General features: G+C 37.2%; 2 protein-coding genes across 2 annotated transcripts; one reads left to right on the top strand and one right to left on the bottom strand.

Annotated features, from left to right (window-relative positions):
* Window positions 1–2834: 2834 nt before the first annotated feature.
* LOC101899925 (uncharacterized) lies at window positions 2835–3761 on the top strand. The gene is made up of 2 exons (XM_005185298.4): window positions 2835–3071; window positions 3167–3761. The coding sequence occupies exons 1-2, from the start codon at window positions 2969–2971 to the stop codon at window positions 3622–3624; spliced, it is 561 nt and encodes a 186-aa protein (XP_005185355.1). The 5' UTR covers window positions 2835–2968; the 3' UTR covers window positions 3625–3761.
* A 4418-nt stretch (window positions 3762–8179) lies between these two features.
* Window positions 8180–18912, bottom strand: LOC101899752 (uncharacterized). Its single transcript, XM_011294979.3, has 19 exons — window positions 18695–18912; window positions 18285–18625; window positions 17908–18228; window positions 17644–17846; window positions 17285–17583; window positions 17069–17230; window positions 16427–17008; window positions 16097–16351; window positions 15647–16033; window positions 14630–15514; window positions 14218–14566; window positions 13982–14144; window positions 13664–13853; window positions 11628–11807; window positions 10562–11562; window positions 10411–10488; window positions 9853–10348; window positions 9663–9794; window positions 8180–8471 (listed from the first exon to the last, which is right to left on the bottom strand). The coding sequence occupies exons 1-19, from the start codon at window positions 18788–18790 to the stop codon at window positions 8364–8366; spliced, it is 6228 nt and encodes a 2075-aa protein (XP_011293281.1). The 5' UTR covers window positions 18791–18912; the 3' UTR covers window positions 8180–8363.
* Between the last annotated feature and the right edge of the window lie 570 nt (window positions 18913–19482).

Raw genomic sequence — 19482 nt, 5'->3', positions numbered from 1 at the left:
TTAACGATTTTTGCAGCATTTTTCCACGGATTTGTCTAAAAATTATTATTTTTAGTTCGTAATGGGTTCTAGCTGTATTATTTTGTAGTATTTTGATGATTTTTTGCCACAGTTTCCCACGGATTTGTCTAAAAATTGATATTTGTAGTTCATAATGGGTTCTAGCTCCGGTAGCAGAACATTGAATATGTAGGTCCACGGTTTCCTATAGTCACATTTACCCACGAAATTGTTTCAAATTTGGCATTTAAGAAGATTTCGTAAATGACAATCCTTGAAGTATAAAATTGTCTATAGAGGTTTCCGTTTTGATATGGCCCATATAACGGCTTCACCCAATTATGTTTTTTTTTTCTTTTTTTTTTTGAAAAGTTTAAAAGCATTATCCAAACCTTCTTACTGGTATTTATAGTTTAAAGTGGAACACGATTGAACTCAGATACTTATACATAAGAATGTTTTCTCTACCCAATGGTGGAGGGTATTAAGAGTTCGGCCCGACCGAACTTAATGTTTTTTACTTGTTTTAATTCTCTTTTGATTGTGTATATGTACGTAAACAAACATCAGATGAGCGGCATTTCTATCCTCTAAGCCCGCAAAGTTTATCCACTAGATCTATTAAATCCAGTGGGTTAATATTCAATAGTATAATGCTATTGACCCCATATAGAATCAAAGCGTAACCCCACAACAACTGATCATTATTTAAAAAAAATGTTTTTATTCTAAAAAAAATAATGAACTATCCTTTCAGTTCAAATCTTCTTATACTCTTGGGTGCATCTAAGAAAAAATTTCTGATATATTTTAGTAGACAAAAAAAGGCCAATTCCCCCGAATGCGGCGAAAAGTCAAAGCCTGATTAAAAATGACAAGTAGATACTTTAAGTTAATTTCAAATACAAGAGATATGAAAAGTCACATTAATTCCGAGCGAGAAAAGATAAGATAAAATATGAAATTATAAAATCCCAATGGTGAAGGCGTACTAACTGCAAAACACAGAGTGAACAATAAAATACTAAATTGTATTGCGTTTGCAAAATCAAACAAAAGACAGAATACACATGAGACATGAGGAACGACTTTTCAATGCCCTACATATCGATCTAAGGCGAGATTACACATCGTTATAGAGTCATCGTGACAGAATCAAAAGGATAAGTTGTAAAACCATATGTTTACAATTTTTTTTTCAACATTTTTAATTTAACAACAAAATGTATATTTATAAATCCATTGCATATACACAAATCAGAAGTGGGAACCTGTGTTCTTTACAATGGGAATGTTTTTTTAATGACTACCTTCTTAATTCTACCATGAGAGTCATATAAAGTAAATTTCTCCGTATTTACTCAACTACAGAAATTGCCCGGCAGATTCTTTCTGAGGGAATTAGTTAATTCATCAAATTTTAGAATAAGTTTAGATTTGTTCGAATTGGTTACCTTTGGAACGAGTTATGGCCTTCAAACGGCCAATGAAGCCGTCACATGCTGCCCGAATGTTGCTCTGCGGTATTTTGGCCCATTCTCGGCGAAGCGCTTGCTTGAGGTGATCGACACTTTGGTACTTTTTTGTGCCAACCTTACCTTCCAAAACACTCCAGACACAATAGTCCAACTGATTGGTATTCGGAGATTTTGGTGGTCATTGTGCGCTGGAAATAAAGCGAGGAACTTCATTTTGTAACCATTCCTCGAGAAAACCAAATTCGGCAGTTAACCAATTTCGACCAAGCAAAGCAACTCTATAGCTCTTTTGAGTCTATTTTCTTTCCGTTGCGGTGTAAGTTCTTGCACTTTTTGGAATTTCAATGGCTTTACCCCGAGCTCATTTTTCAATATTTGCCGAATTGAATATTGCGATATGTTCAGCTCACAATCCTTTTTTCGGCTACTGCGACGCGGGTTTCGATCAAGTCGCTTCTTTACTTTTCGAACCATATCTGCTGATATTACGGTTTTCTTCCGTCCATTTCCTTGACGTCGGGCTACGCGACCAGTATCACGGTAGCGAGCGATGGTACGAGACACAAAATATTTATTCACATTTATATGGAGTGCTCTTACAATAGCCAATTGTGGTTTTCCAGATATATAGAAATCACACTATCACGCTTGAATTCCATTACGAATAACATTTTTTCTGGAAAATTCTCACCGAAATGCTTTTGTATGCTTGTAAACAATATAATGAGCTGTCACTGGAATAAATTTAACAGCTGTCGGACGATTGGCTTAGAAATACCAGCAGTCTGATGTTGGTTGCGGTTTTTTCATCTCACCCTGTAGGCATAAGATTTCCAAAAAAACCATATTTTAAAATTTCATGCCCAAATATATATCATCGGAACGAAAAGAAGAAGAGTTGTGAGTGATTGCAAGAATTGTATACGGCAAAAAGATTTGTCAAAATTTCTCTTCCGAACCGTTTTATTTTCTGAACGATTTCCAGTAACAATTTTCAATAATTTTTAAAAATTTAAGACATGTCTATTCCTAAATACTCCCTGAATAGAGTCTGTTTATTCTAAACTTCAGTAATAAATGTCTTCTATTAGCCGTATGCCTTTAACCTGGATTAAGTGTCTTCCGTAGCTTGAAGATCTCTCATGGGCCTTCAAGTAATATTACATCATGTATAGTCTTCTTGTAGAGGCAAACTTCCTTCTATATTTCTCCATCGGACAACCAATCTTTTTTTTTTTTTTTAATATGCTACAAACGTAATAAACAACTAAGTATACCCTCTCTCTCTCCCATTCCATGACAATGAAAAAGAATGAGCGAGGAAAATAGAACGCTAAAGCAAACGGTCGCAGCTATTCAAATATTAGTTGATTTTCAGTAACGTAATTGAAACCAACATGGAAGTATTCATGGCATTTTCTATAACAATAAAAATAAAAAATTAAAAAAAGAAGCAAGTGCTAATTAAAAATTATAAACAAACAAGAGATATGATTGAACAAAGGCTTTTAATAGTATTATGCTACGGGCTAATGTTAATGGTGGCGGTCGAGGCAGAAAAAGAAAATGACGACGATGATTATGATGATCGTTGTAAGTGAAATTATTGTCAACGAAAATAAAATTCGTGAATTGAATGTAATTTAATAATTGTCATTCGTTGTTGTTGTTGATCTATTTCTCCATAGTAAAAAGTTGTTCACTGGATACACCTCTACTCGTCTGCCCACCCAATTCCCTTTGTGCGCGCATCAGTTCAACAGAACCGAGTGATTTAAAATGTATATGCCTGCAAAATTATCATCTGAATCCGAAATGGGAAGAATCGGATGATTTTACACCAACATTAGCACCAGAACAGGAATATTGTTTGCCTGGTGCCGAAACCAATGGGGATGAACCCCACAAAATAGTTGTCTATCTTCGTTCTACGGCAAATCCCCAACACTTAGTATTTGGTATTGTTATGGTTCTGCTGGGTGTCACTCTAGTCACGGCAGTATTATACGGCATTAAAGTCTTAGGACCCGTCAAACGCACAAAGGCGGCTTATAAGATGTTGACGAATCGTCGCAAAAATATAACACCCCTACAAGAAATGGATGAATTGGAAATGAATCGTCGCTATGAAATGCAAACATTTTAAAAATAAATGCACGACGAGGAGTTGTGGTATTGTTGAGAGACTTTCATAAAAGACTGAATGTGATATGAAAAGGAACTTTAAAAAGTTTTCAATTTGAATTGAATTGTTATTGTTGTGATATTGAACGAGAGTGTTTTTAAAATGTTTGTTAATAAAAAATGTTTTTACCGTAAAATAAATCAGACCCATGTATTTCTATACCCTCCATCATAAGGTGTGTCTGGTTACCCTAAAATTTGTAACAATTGTTACAAATTGTTACTGGAAGTCGTCTGTTAACCCAAAAGTTCTGCAAAAGAGAGCGGTTGGAGAGAGAAATTTTGACAGTTCTTTCAGTGAGAGTTTGCAAATTCTTGCTGGAAAAATTTCTTCTTGCAATCACTTGCAACTCTTCTTCTTCTCATTCATCGACATTCAATCAGATGTTTTCTATTGTTTGTTTATTTACTTTTGTGCTTTCAATTTGAAAATTTTTTTTGGAATTAGAAAGACTAATAGTTTTTGGAGAAAAACTTTACAAAATGTGAAAAACGTAAATGTTAATATGTAATAAGAAAATAAAAGACTATTTCTAACATTTTTATTTAAAAAACTTGTAAAATTAGTATTGCTTCCTTTGTTTTAATTCTCCTTATGGGGGACAAATTGGTTTGTTTTGATTTGATCAGCTGATTAGTTGCAAGCTTCTGCAGGAATACCGTCTGTTTACTTTTCGCATTTTCCTTGCAAAAGAGAATAAAACTACCTTACTCTCTCAGAAAGAAGTTACTGGACAATTCCTGCAGGAAAAGTAACCAGACACACCTATAGTATGGAGGGTATATTATGTTTGTCATTCCGTTTGTAACACCCCGAAATATACATTTTAGACCCCACAAAGTACATATATTCTTGAACAGCATAAAATGTGGAAATCACTCTAGCTTCCGAAAGAAATGAAGTAGGTTGATAAAATTTTGTCTGCAGGACACGATTTGGTACAGCCCACATATAATTGTACCTACCTATTTTCGGCATTTTGGTGATTTAAGCGACATTATTCACCGAAAATGTTTCAAATTTGGTATTTGAAGTTCGTAATGGATACTCAGCCTATGACAGAAAATTTTCCTTGCACGTCCACGCCTTCTTCATACCACCACTCCTAGTTGGCTGGATTGATGCTATGCTCAGCAGCAGAATCATCAACTCAAGCGTCGTGAAGTGTTCTGTTAGGAAAACAGTCACTAGGGGCACACCGCAAGGAGGGGTTCTGCCACCACTACTCTGGCTCTTGGTGATAAATGAAATTCTAATCGAACTGGAACACGGCGGGACAGAGGTCATGGCTTACGCCGATGATGTGGTCTTGCGGATTGCTGGGAAATTCCCGCAAACTGTGTCAGATCTTATGCAGGGAGCTTTAGTTAAACTCGGGCACGCTGCAATATACTTGGCGTGAACCCATCAAAAAATGAGCTCGTACACTTCACAAGGAAGCGGAAAATCCCAGACTTTTCGCTACCAATAGTTGTTGGTGTTATGCTAAGCCTTTCTTTGGAAGCCAAATACCTCGGTACCATCCTAGACCAGAAACTAAACTGGAAGTGGAACATCAAGGAGCGAACGAAGAAGAGCTTAATTGCACTTTACTCCTGCAAAAACTCCATAGGAAAATGCTGGGCCTCACATAATATGAGTCTGTTACCGACCAATTCAAACCTATGGGGGGCTTGTTTGGTGGCTCTCCTTAGGAGAAACCACCTTTAGTAAAAGCACTGATAAAGTCCAAAGAGTGGCATCGCTACTAATTACAGGCGCGTTTAGGAGCACACCCCAATTCGCACTAGACACCCTAGAGGAACAAGTTGCTAGGTGTGCCCTGCGACTCAATGAACTGGGACAATGGCGGAGTCAGCCCTTTGGACACTACTCAAGTATGTGGGAAGCATAGTAAATCAGGCTATAGCTAGCGATTATATACCACCTAGCCATAGCTTTGAACTACTTGATATCCATATATGTACCTAACAGAGACATCTGAATCCGCGACACTCCACCTGTTAACGGTATAGCTGTCTATACTGATGGATCAAAGATGGAAAGTGGGACGCGAGCTGGGGTCTACTGTGAAAGTCTAAGTATCCAACGATCCTTCAAACTAAACAACGACTGTAGCGTTTTTCAGGCAGAAATCTTTGCTGTCAGGGAGGCCATAAAGCTGCTGGCAAATAGAATTAATGAACTAGACGGACCGAAGACTATATATGTCGATAGTCTAGCGGCTCTAAAGGCTCTAAAATCATTTACAATCAAATCTATGGCAGTTCTGGAATGCTTTGGATAAGGTTAAATCGTTTGTCAAACTCTGGGCACTGCAACATATCTGGCAATGAATCGGTTGATGAATTGGACAGACGAGGATCTGAGTAAGTAGATCAGATTGAGAGCTCAGTGAAGCCCACCTTATGTCACTTCTTTCAAGTATTGCATAAGTATTACCTTGGGAAATTTCAACAGAACTGGCTAACTGGAAGGGGATGTAATGTCTCCAAAAAGATTTGGCCGGTGAACTCCGAAAGGAGATCAAGGTCACTTAAATCCATGACGAAGCTGGACTTGAACTTGAATACTGCAGGCTTTGTCAGGACGAGGAAGAAACTGAGACGGTGGAGGACTTACTCTGCCACTGCCCAACTATTATAGCCCCATCCTAGCGAAACCAGTGCAATTGTGGGTTTTTCAACTAAAGATTTGAACGGCCAACGATAGCGGGGAAACTTTAGCAAGTCACCAATTTGTTTTTAGATTGAAATCACATGTCATCTTCCTTACTGGCCGTGGCGATTTTGTTACCTTATGTTTGAGGATACATAAAATGCTGATCCAAACTTCCATTTCTTTGGGCAAGTAGCCTTTTGCTTCGTAATGTTGAACCTGCTATTTTTCACGACTCCTATCATACGTGTTACTGCGCCAATTTTCAAATAGCAATCTTTTTGACTACCATCGCTCACGTAGCGCTTAAAAGATTTGGCGGAGGCCATCACATATAAATACACATTGTTTATGTATTTGCTGGGTTACCACCCTCCGGCCAAGTTTGAAACGTTGGATAGTAAACTACATGTGTGGACGCCAGTCGTACGTGGAATTCAGAAACAAGAAGTCGAGCATCCGTAGAGTTAAACAGGGAGTTCCCCAAGGTGGGGTGATATCTCCGGAACTGTTTAACCTCTACCTTTCTGAAATTCCACGCCCTCCAGACGGCATAGAGATTATTACGTACGCAGATGATTGTACGCTCGTGGCGTCCGGACCCATTATTGATGACATTTGCGATCGGTTGAACGCTTACCTTGTAGATCTTACCGCCTTTTTCACTGCGAAGAATATGAAGATATCCGCCACTAAGTCGACGGCCACACTTTTCACCACATGGACTGCGGAGATGGGGCTATCCTTGAATGTGCAGGTCGATGGTGCTATTATTCCGACCACCAACTACCCCAAGGTATTAGGGGTCACATTCGACAGCCTCTTTAAGTCGTCCGCGCATACCACAGCTATCTGCGACAAGATTAGAAGTAGGAACAAGGTCCTCAAGTCTCTGGCCGGCAGTACTTGGGGAGCTGATAAGGAGACCTTGTTGACCTCTTACAACGCGATAGGCCGGTCTGTGGTAAACTATGCGGCTCCAGTGTGGTCCGCTAACGTCAGTGCTACGCAGTGGAAAAATGTTCAGTCCTGCCAGAATGCCGCCCTTAGAACCGCAACAGGGTGCCTTCTCATGACACCCGTCGATCACCTACATGAGGAGGCGAAGGTCTTACCGGTGCGACAGCATAACAAAATGCTGTCAATGCAATACCTGCTTGGGTGTTATAGACAAAGCCATCCAAATCACCATCTTGTGGATAGGCAACCTCCGCCCAGGCACGTTAGGAAAGACCTTCATGATCTGGAGAGAGAGGTACAGAGGTATAAGAGAGAGCCTCTAGATCAACAGGCCTATCAAGCGGGACTGAATAGTATTCACTCTAATGCGGTCTCAGAAGCCATTGAAGGATATAGAGTGAATACTGTGCTAGGAGACCATCCCCCTCCCGTCGCAGCTGAAGAACGAGAGCTGCCCCGACAAACCCGAGTAGTCTTGGCTCAATTACGATCCGGATGGTGCAGCCGCCTAAATTCCTACTGGGCCCGGATCAACGGCGAAGTGCAGAACATCTGCCCAGCATGTGGCACAGGCCCACATGACACGCTGCACTTATTTCGCTGCCCAGCCAAGCCTACTCACCTAACTCCAGTCTCGTTATGGACTCAACCCATACAGGTTGCATCCTTTTTGAGACTGGACTTAGAGACAGAACCTGATTGAACTGAGTCAGAAATGGAAACCGAACGAACACATATGTATGAGCTGCTACAACAACAACAACACATTGTTTATCAATTTTTTTCTACCATTGACAGGTTCAACATACAATGTATTGTTTTAAAAGTAGAGCCATAAACATTCGTGTAATTAAATAAATTAACAAATTATATATATTTTTTTTAATAATTCATAATAATTATTTGATTTATTATCTTCAAGTGATAAATATATAAAATATTAAATAAAATAACTTTATGTAAACATAACTTAATGGAATTATAATTAAATGGAATAATATTGGGGTGGTTAATGATGAGTTGAATACCTTTTTAATGCGTCTGAAATGCGTGTTGAAAAATCAAATCTATTAATAAAAAAATTACAATTTTAGTTCTTTGAGAGCAAAATTCAAAATAAATGGTAAGATCCCGGCATCTTCTAAATCTAAAATGTCTTGGCGCATTTTCGAGTTACGTGTTGAGATGAGCTGTAATGAAAAGAAATGAAGAAAAATTAAACATGATTTTGAATGGAATTGTTCAATACAGGGTTAGATAAAAAAAACTGCAAAAAATTCAAACGGCATAATTTTTACATTTTGTTAAATATTATTGAATGAAAGCAAAAAATGTCGGAAATAGCATCAAATTTTAGAATAAGTTTAGATTTGTTCGAATTGGTCAACTTTGGCACGAATTATGGCCTTAAAACGGCCAATAAAACCGTCACACGCTGCCCAAATGTTGTTCTGCGGTATTTTGGTCCATTCCCGGCGAAGCGATTGCTTAAGGTGATCGACACTTTGGTATTTTTTAGTGCCAACCTTTCTTTTCAAAATACTCCAGACACAATAGTCCAATGGATTGGTATCTGGAAATTTTGCTGGCCATTGTGCGCTGGAAATGAAGCGAGGAACCTCATTTTGTAACCATTCTTGGGAGGCGCGTGATAAGTGCGATGGTGCTGAGTCCTCTTGGAATGTCCAAGTCTGAGGCCAAAACGTTTGAGTGCCCAAGGCTTTAATACAACCTTCAGAATATTTTCGCGATAATATTTGTCATTTATTCTGATGCCACTGTCGATTAATACGAGCGGAGAGCGACAATCGGCTGTTATGGCGGCCCACACCATCAACATGGTCGGCGCTTGAGTACTAGTGGCCAACGAAGGTGCACATTTTCAGGTGACCTCTTTGGCAAGTAAACAAGATCATTTTGTTTGTTTACCAACTTCTGGACCACGAATGTTTTCCCATCGAAGAAAACCAAATTCGGCAGTTCACCACTTTCGACCAAGCGAAGAAAATCTTTAGCTCTTTTGTTGCGGTGTAAATTCTTGCACTTTTTGCAGTTTCAATGGTTTTACACCGAGCTCATTTTTTAATATTTGCGAATGTAATATTGCGATTTATTCACATTAAAATGCTGGAGTACTCTAACTATAGCCACTTGTGGTTTTCCAGCCAAATATAAAGAAATCATGCTATCACGCTTGAATTCCATCACGAATATATTATGTTCTGGACAATTCTCACCAAAATGTTTTCGTACGCTTGTAAACAATATACTGAACTGTCACTGGAATAATTTTAACAGCTGTCGGACGAGTGGCTTAGAAATGACAGCAATCTGAAGTTGGTTGCAGATTTTTCATCTCACCCTGTATATTTTATACTTACACTTTTGATTTGATTTCTTTGTTCTTCGTTGCGACAGAATGCTAAAAGTATTGCAGCCATATGCGGCCTATTGAGACGTTCACAATTCTCAGCGAATTTTAATAGATTTAACGAGTGCACAACGGGGCAGCTCTATAAAAAAAACAAATCAAATATATTCAAAACAAGGAAATTCCAATTTCCCACTCACCTGAAGTCTGAACAAAGTCTTGTGCAATATCTCCTCCTGTTCCACCGACTTGGTTTGATTGGCATTTTTAAATGGATGCATTAGAACAAAATCCCATGCCAGAATCAAACCCTCGGTATGTAACAATTGTGGCTTGCACGACAGTAAATCCACCAGGGCATTTAACTCTTTAACCATACCAATCATGACCATACGTTTCAGTATGCCATTCCAAACTTTCGATAAATAAATATCAAATCCCAAACAAATATTTGCCAATATCTGTAAGGTATTGGCATTATGGGTATTACGCTGCCATATTGTCTTGAGTATGTCAATTTTATTGCTATTCGCAAACTTATCTAAACTCGAATTGTAACCCAGCTTTTTCAGCTCATGGACACATTTAATGGTGATATATTGCTTTTGACTCAATGTATTGTCGAACGATTTACTGCCATCATATAATTTGAAATAGCATTCGTACATTTGTAGCTGTTTCGAGGTGTTAACCGTGCTGAAAGAGAGGAAATCTTTTAATATATAGAACATATTTAAATCAAAAATAAAAATGCTTACCCATCTGCTGGAAAGATATGGGCTACCAAAAATTGCACTGCCACTTCCTTGGGCCAACTGTTTATGACATAATTTGCTCTAAAAGAAAACAAAAATATATAATATAAACATTCCCATAAACTTTTAAAATGACCAAAATATGCCACTTTACCTTATGACATTTTCAGCGGATGTCCCCGAATCCTCGTTTGCATTTTCTGCCAAATTTTGATCCTCAAACAACGTCTCATCCAACACCGTACCATCTGGTGTTTCCACCGTAAATGACAGCCATTTTTGTAACAATTTAAATTGTATTGTTTCCAAATTTAGGTTATGCAATTCGGCAATTTCTTTCACCACTGTGTTTATATCCAATTTTCCTCCCTTCAAGAGTATATCATGATGATACAAATGATATATTAACTCAGTGGGATTTTCAATGAGACGCATTGTTTTCTCATCTGTCAGGCCATAGATATACAACAAATGTTGCGTTTTCAATATGGGGAAATTTCGTTTGATTTTAATAATTTGCTCCTGGCATTTACTATCGGTTATTTCCTTTTCATGTTCTATGCAATATTTATAGCACTCGTAGGAAGCCTCCACTTGATCAGCCCCATCTGGAGCATAATTGGAAACAAAGTATAAAATCAAAAATGCCTTTGATGGGTTGTGAACATGTTTGACCAAACGTAAAATCGATTTAAGGAATGCATTATTCGTCGGCTGCAAATGCCATGTTTCACCATCATCACGACTCTTGTATTCCGTAATGGAATTCTTAACAGCAGACATACAAAAATAATCACAATTGTGGGCAATATCTGTGGAGCCCTTAAGCACTGTGTGCATTTGTATGAGTGGAAACCACGACTCACAATTATCCACATTTAATTCCGAATCTAAAATATCCTTCAGGGGTTGTTCAACAATCGGTTTGAACGGCAAACGATAGCGGGCAATCTTTGGCAAGACACCAATTTCTTTTTGCGACTCAAACCACATATCGTTTTCCAACTGGCCAGGGCGATTTCGTCGTCTCACCACCATTTTGTGTTTGAGGAAATGTAATATGCTAGTCCAAACTTGCATTTCTTTGGGTACAGCTTCGAAATACAAAAGGATTTCAATGACACACAAATATAATTCATAGAAATAAAGGTTGATCTGTGGAAGACATTTATATAAATTAAACAATTGTCCATTTATGTAGCCTAGATTCGGTGGCTTACCTCATCTATAAATTGTTTTAATTTGGATGTTAGTAATTCGGTATTTTTAATTTCATTTATATACGGCTGACACAAATTGCGTATACTGTCCACGGTCGTAACCATAACCAGTTCCTCATCACCAAAACTATCGATTTTTATTTCGAATTGCATTTCTTGGGCCTGCAGAATGCTTATGACCTGAAAAGAAAGAAAATATTCAAATAATATACAGAAAAGACAAGTAAAATAGTATAAGTCGGCAAATGTATACCCCAAGCCTTGAGTTATGATTATTCAAACTGTTGACCATTTGTGGGGGAGGTCCCAAAGCAGTTGGCCAATATTGACCAATTCGAATCTGACCTAGAACTGATTTTTTGGAAAATGTAGAAATTATACGTGAGGTAACAGATATATCGGACCGATATATTCAATTTTCATACATCATCTAATACAGATATAAATATGGGTATGTGCAAAATTTGGAGGAAATCGAACATTTATGTCCAATTTTATGCGAAATCATTAAATACGACAAACCACAAATTCATATCAGATTTCTGGTTAAGAAAAATATGTAGATATACCAAACTGTAAAAAATCGCCGACTTGTTTCGCAACTTATGATAGATATGAGTATTGGAAATTGTGACCTTTTGTGGGTCAGGGGTCAGAAGGGGTTGGCAGATATATATTTCATATTCACAACAGATCTTGCGTTAGAAAAATATGGATTGGATGGATGTGTGAATATTGAAGGGAGTTGTTTTCAAAATCTTAAACCCCAGAAGAAATGGTCCGATATGTACCATTTTTATTACAGAACTTATGTTGATGGAAATATATTGATATGGGCCAAGGCTTAATGGAATTGGATGTTAATTCCGCGTTTTATGAGCTTCATGGATATTCAAAATTTTGATCCTTTGTAGGGGAGGTTTCAGAAGGAGTAAACCGATATATCCCATCTTCACACCGGAGCTTGGGTAAACGAAAATATTGTGACGTATATAATTTGAAGAGAATCGGATGCTTATTTCGGATTTTATGATCGTTTTGGTTATTCGAAACTTTGACCCTTTGTGGGGGAGGTATCAGAAGGAATGGTCTGATCCCTACCATCTTTAAACAGATCTTGTGTTGATAAAAATATTGAGTGTACAAAATCTGCATGGAATCGGATGTTAATTTCGTGTTTTATGACCTTCAAAAATATTCAAAATGTTATACCTTTGTGGGTGAGATACTTGATGGGGTGGACCGATAATGTCCATTTTCGCACCTGACCTAGCACTGATGCAAATATTAGGATTTGCAAAGTTGGAGCAAACTGGGATTATCCTTCCTCTTTCTGTGCAGATAATTGTTTTTTTTTTTTAATGTTGACATTTTGTGGGGGAGGTACCAGAAGGAGTGGACCAATATTGCCCATCTCCGAACTCGATCTAAGTTGGATAATATTACTACGATGTACCAAGTTTGGATCAAATCGGATACTCCCTTTGAGAGCCAGACAGACGAACGGACAGACATCAATAGATCGACACCAAATGTCCTGAAACAGATTTGCTCCAAAGAGACCTAGGGTCTAAAACCGTTATTTCTATGAGGCACGTTTTGGCCGTACCAAAGGATATATACCCTCTCTAGCCATATGGCTGAGGGTAAAGAGCACCTCTGAATGGGTGCCGAAATTGACTTGATTAGAAAGAACATCGGTTGAAATTCGCGAGTGACAGTTACGAGGCGGGAGCTGTAAATGATACGTAGAAGGGTGTTCTTAAACGGCATGCCAGCTGCCAGATTTTCAGCTCGGTTCGTTGTTGAGGACTGATTTGAGAATTCTGAGAAGCGTGCATACTAGATATATCCCCTCAAAAGGTGTGCAAAGTTTTTTGGCTTTATCCAATTTCAAGCTGGCGTCTGACAGGTGTGAATACTTCTCCTTAGCCAACCTGCCTACCATCTACCCATCGCCTTCTAAAAGGTCAACATGTCTTCACCCCAAAGTTAAGCCGTTGGTTTAATTTATAAATTTGCTAAATAATACTCACTTGTGCTATCAACATTTTTTGATAGTCCAAATTGAAATCGGCACTCATTCTTTCCAGCAAAGAAACATCCAATTGTTTGTTATGGAATTCTTTTAGCAGCTGCTCTATGGAATCAATATCAGCATTAAATTTACCCTTAATGGAGGGATCTTGTTTGCAAAATTCCATGTAATAGAAATGTTTGATGCGTCTGAAAGAAAAAGATTAAAATTAAAAAAAAAATAAATTTCGAGTTTATAGAAAAGTAATCGACGTTTTAGGAGGCCAAAATAAAAAGGGAGATATGTCACAATTTTAAATAGCCAATTTATGTCTTACTTTGTCCTTATATTCTCTACATTGATGGTATCTTCCGAATGGACATTATACATTTCCGATAGTATGAGGAAATTGACTTTTTGTTGATCAGTTTTTAAATCATGTTCTAGTTTCTCCAATAACATTGTTGCATGAGGATCGGAAATGAGCATGATAAACAAATCTATAAGAAATCATAAAAATATATATTAGCATATTTTAATGTCTCAAACTGTATGAAGAGGTTTAAGACCTACCCAAGAAATTAACATCTTTTTGTGACAACAAATGGCGAAATACCCTTCCCATTTGCAGCGAAACAAAATCACAATTAATCAATTTACAATTGTGACGTCGTTGATAGTCAAGCACATATTGGGCCATGGTATACCAGACAGTGTGCATTTTATTTTTAATCAGATGTTCCAATGATACAAAGAAATCATCTTTGGCACTGTCAACATCGATTTTTATATCCAAATTAGAACCGAAAATAAATTCTTTTAATTTTATTAGCAAATGGTTAGTGGGCGGCGCCTGGACAATGAGAAAGAGTAGGGTGCGCGAAACAAATTTTACAATGTGAATGTGTTCGCTGTGATTGACCTAAAACGATCGGGGAAAAGTAATTAATTTTAGATATATATTGTTTGAATGTTTCCACTATACCTTGGTTTGAGAGGCTTGAGTTGGCAATGGTGCCACATCATCAAATACCGAAACTGAATATCTTTTCTTGGGTTTGATTTCCTGTTTTATATCAAATGAGTTATTTAAATTTGTGGAGAAATTCAGGGTTATTTCGCCCACTGTAATTTCCGAAGCATCTATGGCCTCGCAAATCAATTGGGATATTTCTTTTTCACGATTTTCATAAAACTGGGAAATGGCACCTGAACTGTAGCCGGTGGTTGCAATTCGTACATAATTTATTAATTCAGCTAGTTCACTTATTTGACCCGTCTCCACAACAGAGGCTCGTACCAACAACTCATAGGCCAGAGGAAAAGCCAAGGGATCATTATCATTGAGCAAAGCTGCCAAAGTACTTGAGTTTTGTGAGCTCTTTGTTAGCTGTATTTGTTGGGCCAATAACTCCAATGCCAATTCTACAAAATCATTTTTATTTTCCTTATTACAATCGACTATGTCCAACATGTTGTAGGTTATGGCACAGGTTATTATCAGGCATTTGGTACGTTGACACAAACGTTTAACCACAAACATTTTCGATAAATCCAAAGCACTGGCCAAATCGGAAATTTCACCCACAAAATAATTGCAAACATTATCGGTTTCCTGGCTACGTTTAATAACATTTTCCAGAGCCATGCTTAGCAGATGTAAACGATTTTGATAGGGTGCCAAATCAATAACATCGTTGATCTGTAAATCATATTTGTGTCGTAGTATAAAACGATTTTGAATGGCCTTCAAACGTTTCTGGGCTGTGGGACAGGTTTTGGGTGTAATGAATTTAAAGAATTCTATAAGATTCTTTTGCTCCACTATGCCCTCGTCGGTTAGGGGGGTGGGCGATTGTTCCAAAACCTCCTGGAAGTGCATAAGAACAATGTTAAGAAATACAATTTCTTTTATCAATTATTTTTTTTTAACAAGTTTTAAGAAAGAATTAGTTTCAACTAAGAATTCATGCACAAATCTGCAACAAATTCTCAAACTCACCGCAAACAACTCTGCAACCTCTGTAGCATGTTTCGGATTAATATCTGCCTTGAGAGATTTGAAAAAATCACATGCAACATCGGGTTTGCCCTTGCGCACCATTTGATAGCAACAATTAAAATTGGCAGCGGTAGCAATTTCTGGCGCCGCCTTTGTTAGGATACGTATGTCATCCAACATATCGGGTAGATCCATTTTTATAATACGAAACATAAACAAATTTAAATTCATATCCGATGCACAGTCAGTGGGCCAATTATATTTTGCCTTCATAATTTTGATAACTTGTATTTCATATTCTGTGTTGATTTTAAGGGCCAAGGGATGAGTTGAATAGCGTAATTTAATTAAGGGGTCAACGGTATCTGGCCATGGAACGGGAGAATTCTATAAAATATAATTTAAAATTATTATAATTTGGGAACATTTTAACTGTCTTCTCTTGGTCACCTGTAACACCAACAACGCCGATTCCAAGCGATCATCTTCATTGTGCAGAAGATCAATGCAGGCCACCGATCTCTCTAGCCAAGTGGAGAAGGAATTTCGACTAGCAACCAATTGACAAATGTAGCGCCTTATGGCTGCTACCGGGGATTTGCCTTTTTCTTGATATATGGGATAAAGGAAATCATTTACCAAACTTTTTAAATTATCCAAATGGACACGTAGTAAAATACATTTGGCCGTTTCATCAATGCTATCCTGTGGAAAAAGAGGATACATTTACATTACATATTGTTAAGCAATGTAAGGATACCTTACAAATCTACGACCCACCTGCAAATAGTTATCCAATGTGAAAATCAGATTGTAACTCTTCTTCAGAACAAACAAATCCTGTAGGGCATTAACCAAGTCACGTAATTTCGAAATATTACGTTCATGCTGACGCCGTACATCGGAATGCATAAATTGGATATCTTCAAATATTTCCGTGACTTTTGTTGAAAATTCCAAGCCGATTTCAGGCCAGTGTTCGGCATATTGTAGCGACCGGGTCTTTTCTATGCTCCAATCTGTTATAAACGGCATTATGTTCGGATGGGTATTGCTGACAACCGGTACAAATTGCCTTAGCCACTGTAAAATATTGAAGGGTTTCGTATCGCTGGGTATTAAACTCAACAGCTTTCTCAATTCATTTTCATTTAGTTGTGGTAATATGGCACATGAATGGCGTTTCCATATTAAAGATGCCATTGACATATCAGTTTTAAATAGAGAATTTATGTACTTGATTAAATTCGGATGATAGACAAATTTTTGCCATTCCATATTGACTTCATATGGATCGAGTATGGCCAATGTTTTTAGACGATCCAGCTGCTCAACAATTTCCAAAATATGCTGTTCATCCATCTGCAAATTATATAAAAATTGTGTAAAATAAGAAAATAGTTTCGAAATGTTTTCATCTACCTCTTCATCCAAATGATTAAGAACTTCCTTAAGATATTTCTCCAAAATCTTTCGGGATGGTATGTTAAACATACGATTTTGCCGGAAGAATTCTTTGTTTTCGATTTTATGTAAAAGTTCCATAAGATTTGCAAACAAATCATTTAATAGCTCCGGGTTATTCTGGTGAAAATTTCAGATTAAATATCATTTTTGAATGTTGAATATTATACTCACATCGCCCAATGAATTCATTTCAACTAAAATTTTCTTTGCCTTCGCCTCATAAATCGGCTGTAAGCACAGCTCAAATTGCCGTCCAAAATCCTCAGCCTCTTCCAAATGACCTTTGGCAATTAATTTCTTGAAACGTTCACTGGGATGGGTTTCAGAGACCAATATCATTTCCAAAATGGTTGGTAAATCATTCGAATTACATTCGCCACCAGATAAGTAATACAAATTCACAGAACATTTTGGTTGTTGAACAAGCCATGAATGTTCCGATACATCCAATTCATTGTGACATTTGAGACCTTTGAAAAGTAAATATGGATGAGTCTAAAATACAGTCCTCTAAAACATTTTGGCCTTACCTGGATAGTCCACAATTTTGATACAACGTTCCTCTTGTTTGGTGTGCTTGGTAAGAATCAAGAATTCAATATGCTCATCATTACAATCCATAACAATTAAGTTGTCTATTAGCAAGGGAGGATCTGTTATTTCCGAGGTATCCAACAAAAGTTTGGTATAGGGACAAAGTTCCAGCAAATGACCGGAATTGGTAAGGATAACACTAGGAATATTAAACATTTTATAATCCATCCTATAACCCTTAAGTCTTCAAAGCAACTTACATGAAGTTTTCCAAATTATAGATTTCCTTAACTCCCTGATACATTTCCGGAATATTCAAACGTACTATGTCATCTGGTGATGATCTCAGATATACTGCATTATAGGTTCCGGCTATTACAAGGGGTTCCATTTGCTTGCTATCAACATAATCCATATTTTGAGTGATCAGCAAGGCTGCAGTGATTTCATTCAAACCCCTTATGGTGAACAAGCGTTTCAAACAAACAATTGCAAAATGTTTCTCCAAATCTGTTATGTCGTTCTCGACCAATGAAGCGTTAAGTTTATCCTCCAAAGGACTTTCATCGATTTCAGTCAGGCTGAAAAATTAAAAAAGTGTAAAAAGCATAAATTTAACATATCCCAATAAACTCACCTGTACACACTGCCATTTGTGCATGTTACACAAAAGGTATTGCCCACCTGTTGGATACCAGCAAAAGTTTTCCCGCCCACAACATGAACGTCCTCCACTTTAATGGATTGGCTAAACAAGGGTAAACCCTTGATATAGATGCCATGAATTTCACCATCACTTAAACCACAGACAATTAAATTGCCTGTATGTGATATGGCCAGAACATCAATATTTGCATTAAAGGATAACACAAAACACTTGGCCACAAGTTCATCTTCCAGCAGGAAAATACTTTTATCCACGGCCACAACCATTCGTTTATTTTGCACCGAAGCTTGGACATGGGGATGATGTAAAATCTACACAAGAAGTAGCCAAAGGATAACAAAATAAACAACATCATAAATGCAAAGTTCCTTAACACTCACCTCATCCTCGCTTGTAATGCGAAATATTCCCCGAGAAGAGAAAGCATTTGAAATAGTTTCATCTTCCAATGGTGATTGTTCGAAATTATTCCACATCTTTTAAAAAGTTGTTTATTTTTCGTTTTCTTTTATTAAAAAATTATCAAAACTTGCACAAAATGGCTGGAATTTAAAATGAAACTTGGCAAAAATCGCGCTTGTCGTTGCTCTTCTTCTTCTTATTTTTGGCATTCACTAATGTTCGATAGCAATATTTAAAAAATAGGACAAAATTAGTACCCCATATACGTAACGTAGCTTTGTGGTGATTGTTGGGTTAAGTGGAGTATACATTATCGATCACATTTGTCGCTCTTTATGAAAGTGTCGGAAAATAAAAAAAAACAAACCTGTACTGGTGTGTTATTATGTGAAGTAGACTTTTAAAGCTTGCAACAATTGATATTGTTTACATTACAATTGTTTTACTGAATTCTTACTTTGGGGAAAAGCCAAAAAACATGAATGAAATATTGGAGTTAATCCATATAACCAAATCCAGAAAAAACAACATAAGGTCACTTTGGTTACCTTAAAATTTGTCACAATTGTTGAATATTGTTACGGGAAGTCCTCTGTAAGCGAAAGCGACTCGAGAGAGATTTTAATAGTTTTTTATAGAGTGTTTTCCGGACATTTTTTTTTTGTTATGACAACATTTCAATGTAAAAATATTTTTATATTTTTTGTAAGCTTTTAGTCTAGTAACAATTCTTACCAAAATTTCAAGCAATCAACATCAACTCTAA

The sequence above is a fragment of the Musca domestica genome, unplaced genomic scaffold (assembly GCF_030504385.1).
Source record: "Musca domestica strain aabys unplaced genomic scaffold, Musca_domestica.polishedcontigs.V.1.1 76, whole genome shotgun sequence".
In the NCBI taxonomy this organism is placed as follows: domain Eukaryota; kingdom Metazoa; phylum Arthropoda; class Insecta; order Diptera; family Muscidae; genus Musca; species Musca domestica.
The sequence above is the reverse complement of the archived record's forward strand: the minus strand, read 5'-3'. Positions and strand labels throughout refer to the sequence as shown.

What these genes read in the sequence shown, in the direction of transcription:
- LOC101899925 (XM_005185298.4), top strand. Translation starts at nt 2,969, where the DNA reads ATGATTGAACAAAGGCTTTTAATAGTATTATGCTACGGGCTAATGTTA. An exon ending in CGATGATTATGATGATCGTT is followed by an intron (nt 3,072 to 3,166) that starts GTAAGTGAAATT and finishes ATTTCTCCATAG; the next exon opens with TAAAAAGTTGTTCACTGGAT.
- LOC101899752 (XM_011294979.3), bottom strand. Translation starts at nt 18,790, where the DNA reads ATGTGGAATAATTTCGAACAATCACCATTGGAAGATGAAACTATTTCA. An exon ending in CGGCGTTGTTGGTGTTACAG is followed by an intron (nt 16,034 to 16,096) that starts GTGACCAAGAGA and finishes TATATTTTATAG; the next exon opens with AATTCTCCCGTTCCATGGCC. An exon ending in AGACTTTGTTCAGACTTCAG is followed by an intron (nt 9,795 to 9,852) that starts GTGAGTGGGAAA and finishes TTTTTTTTATAG; the next exon opens with AGCTGCCCCGTTGTGCACTC.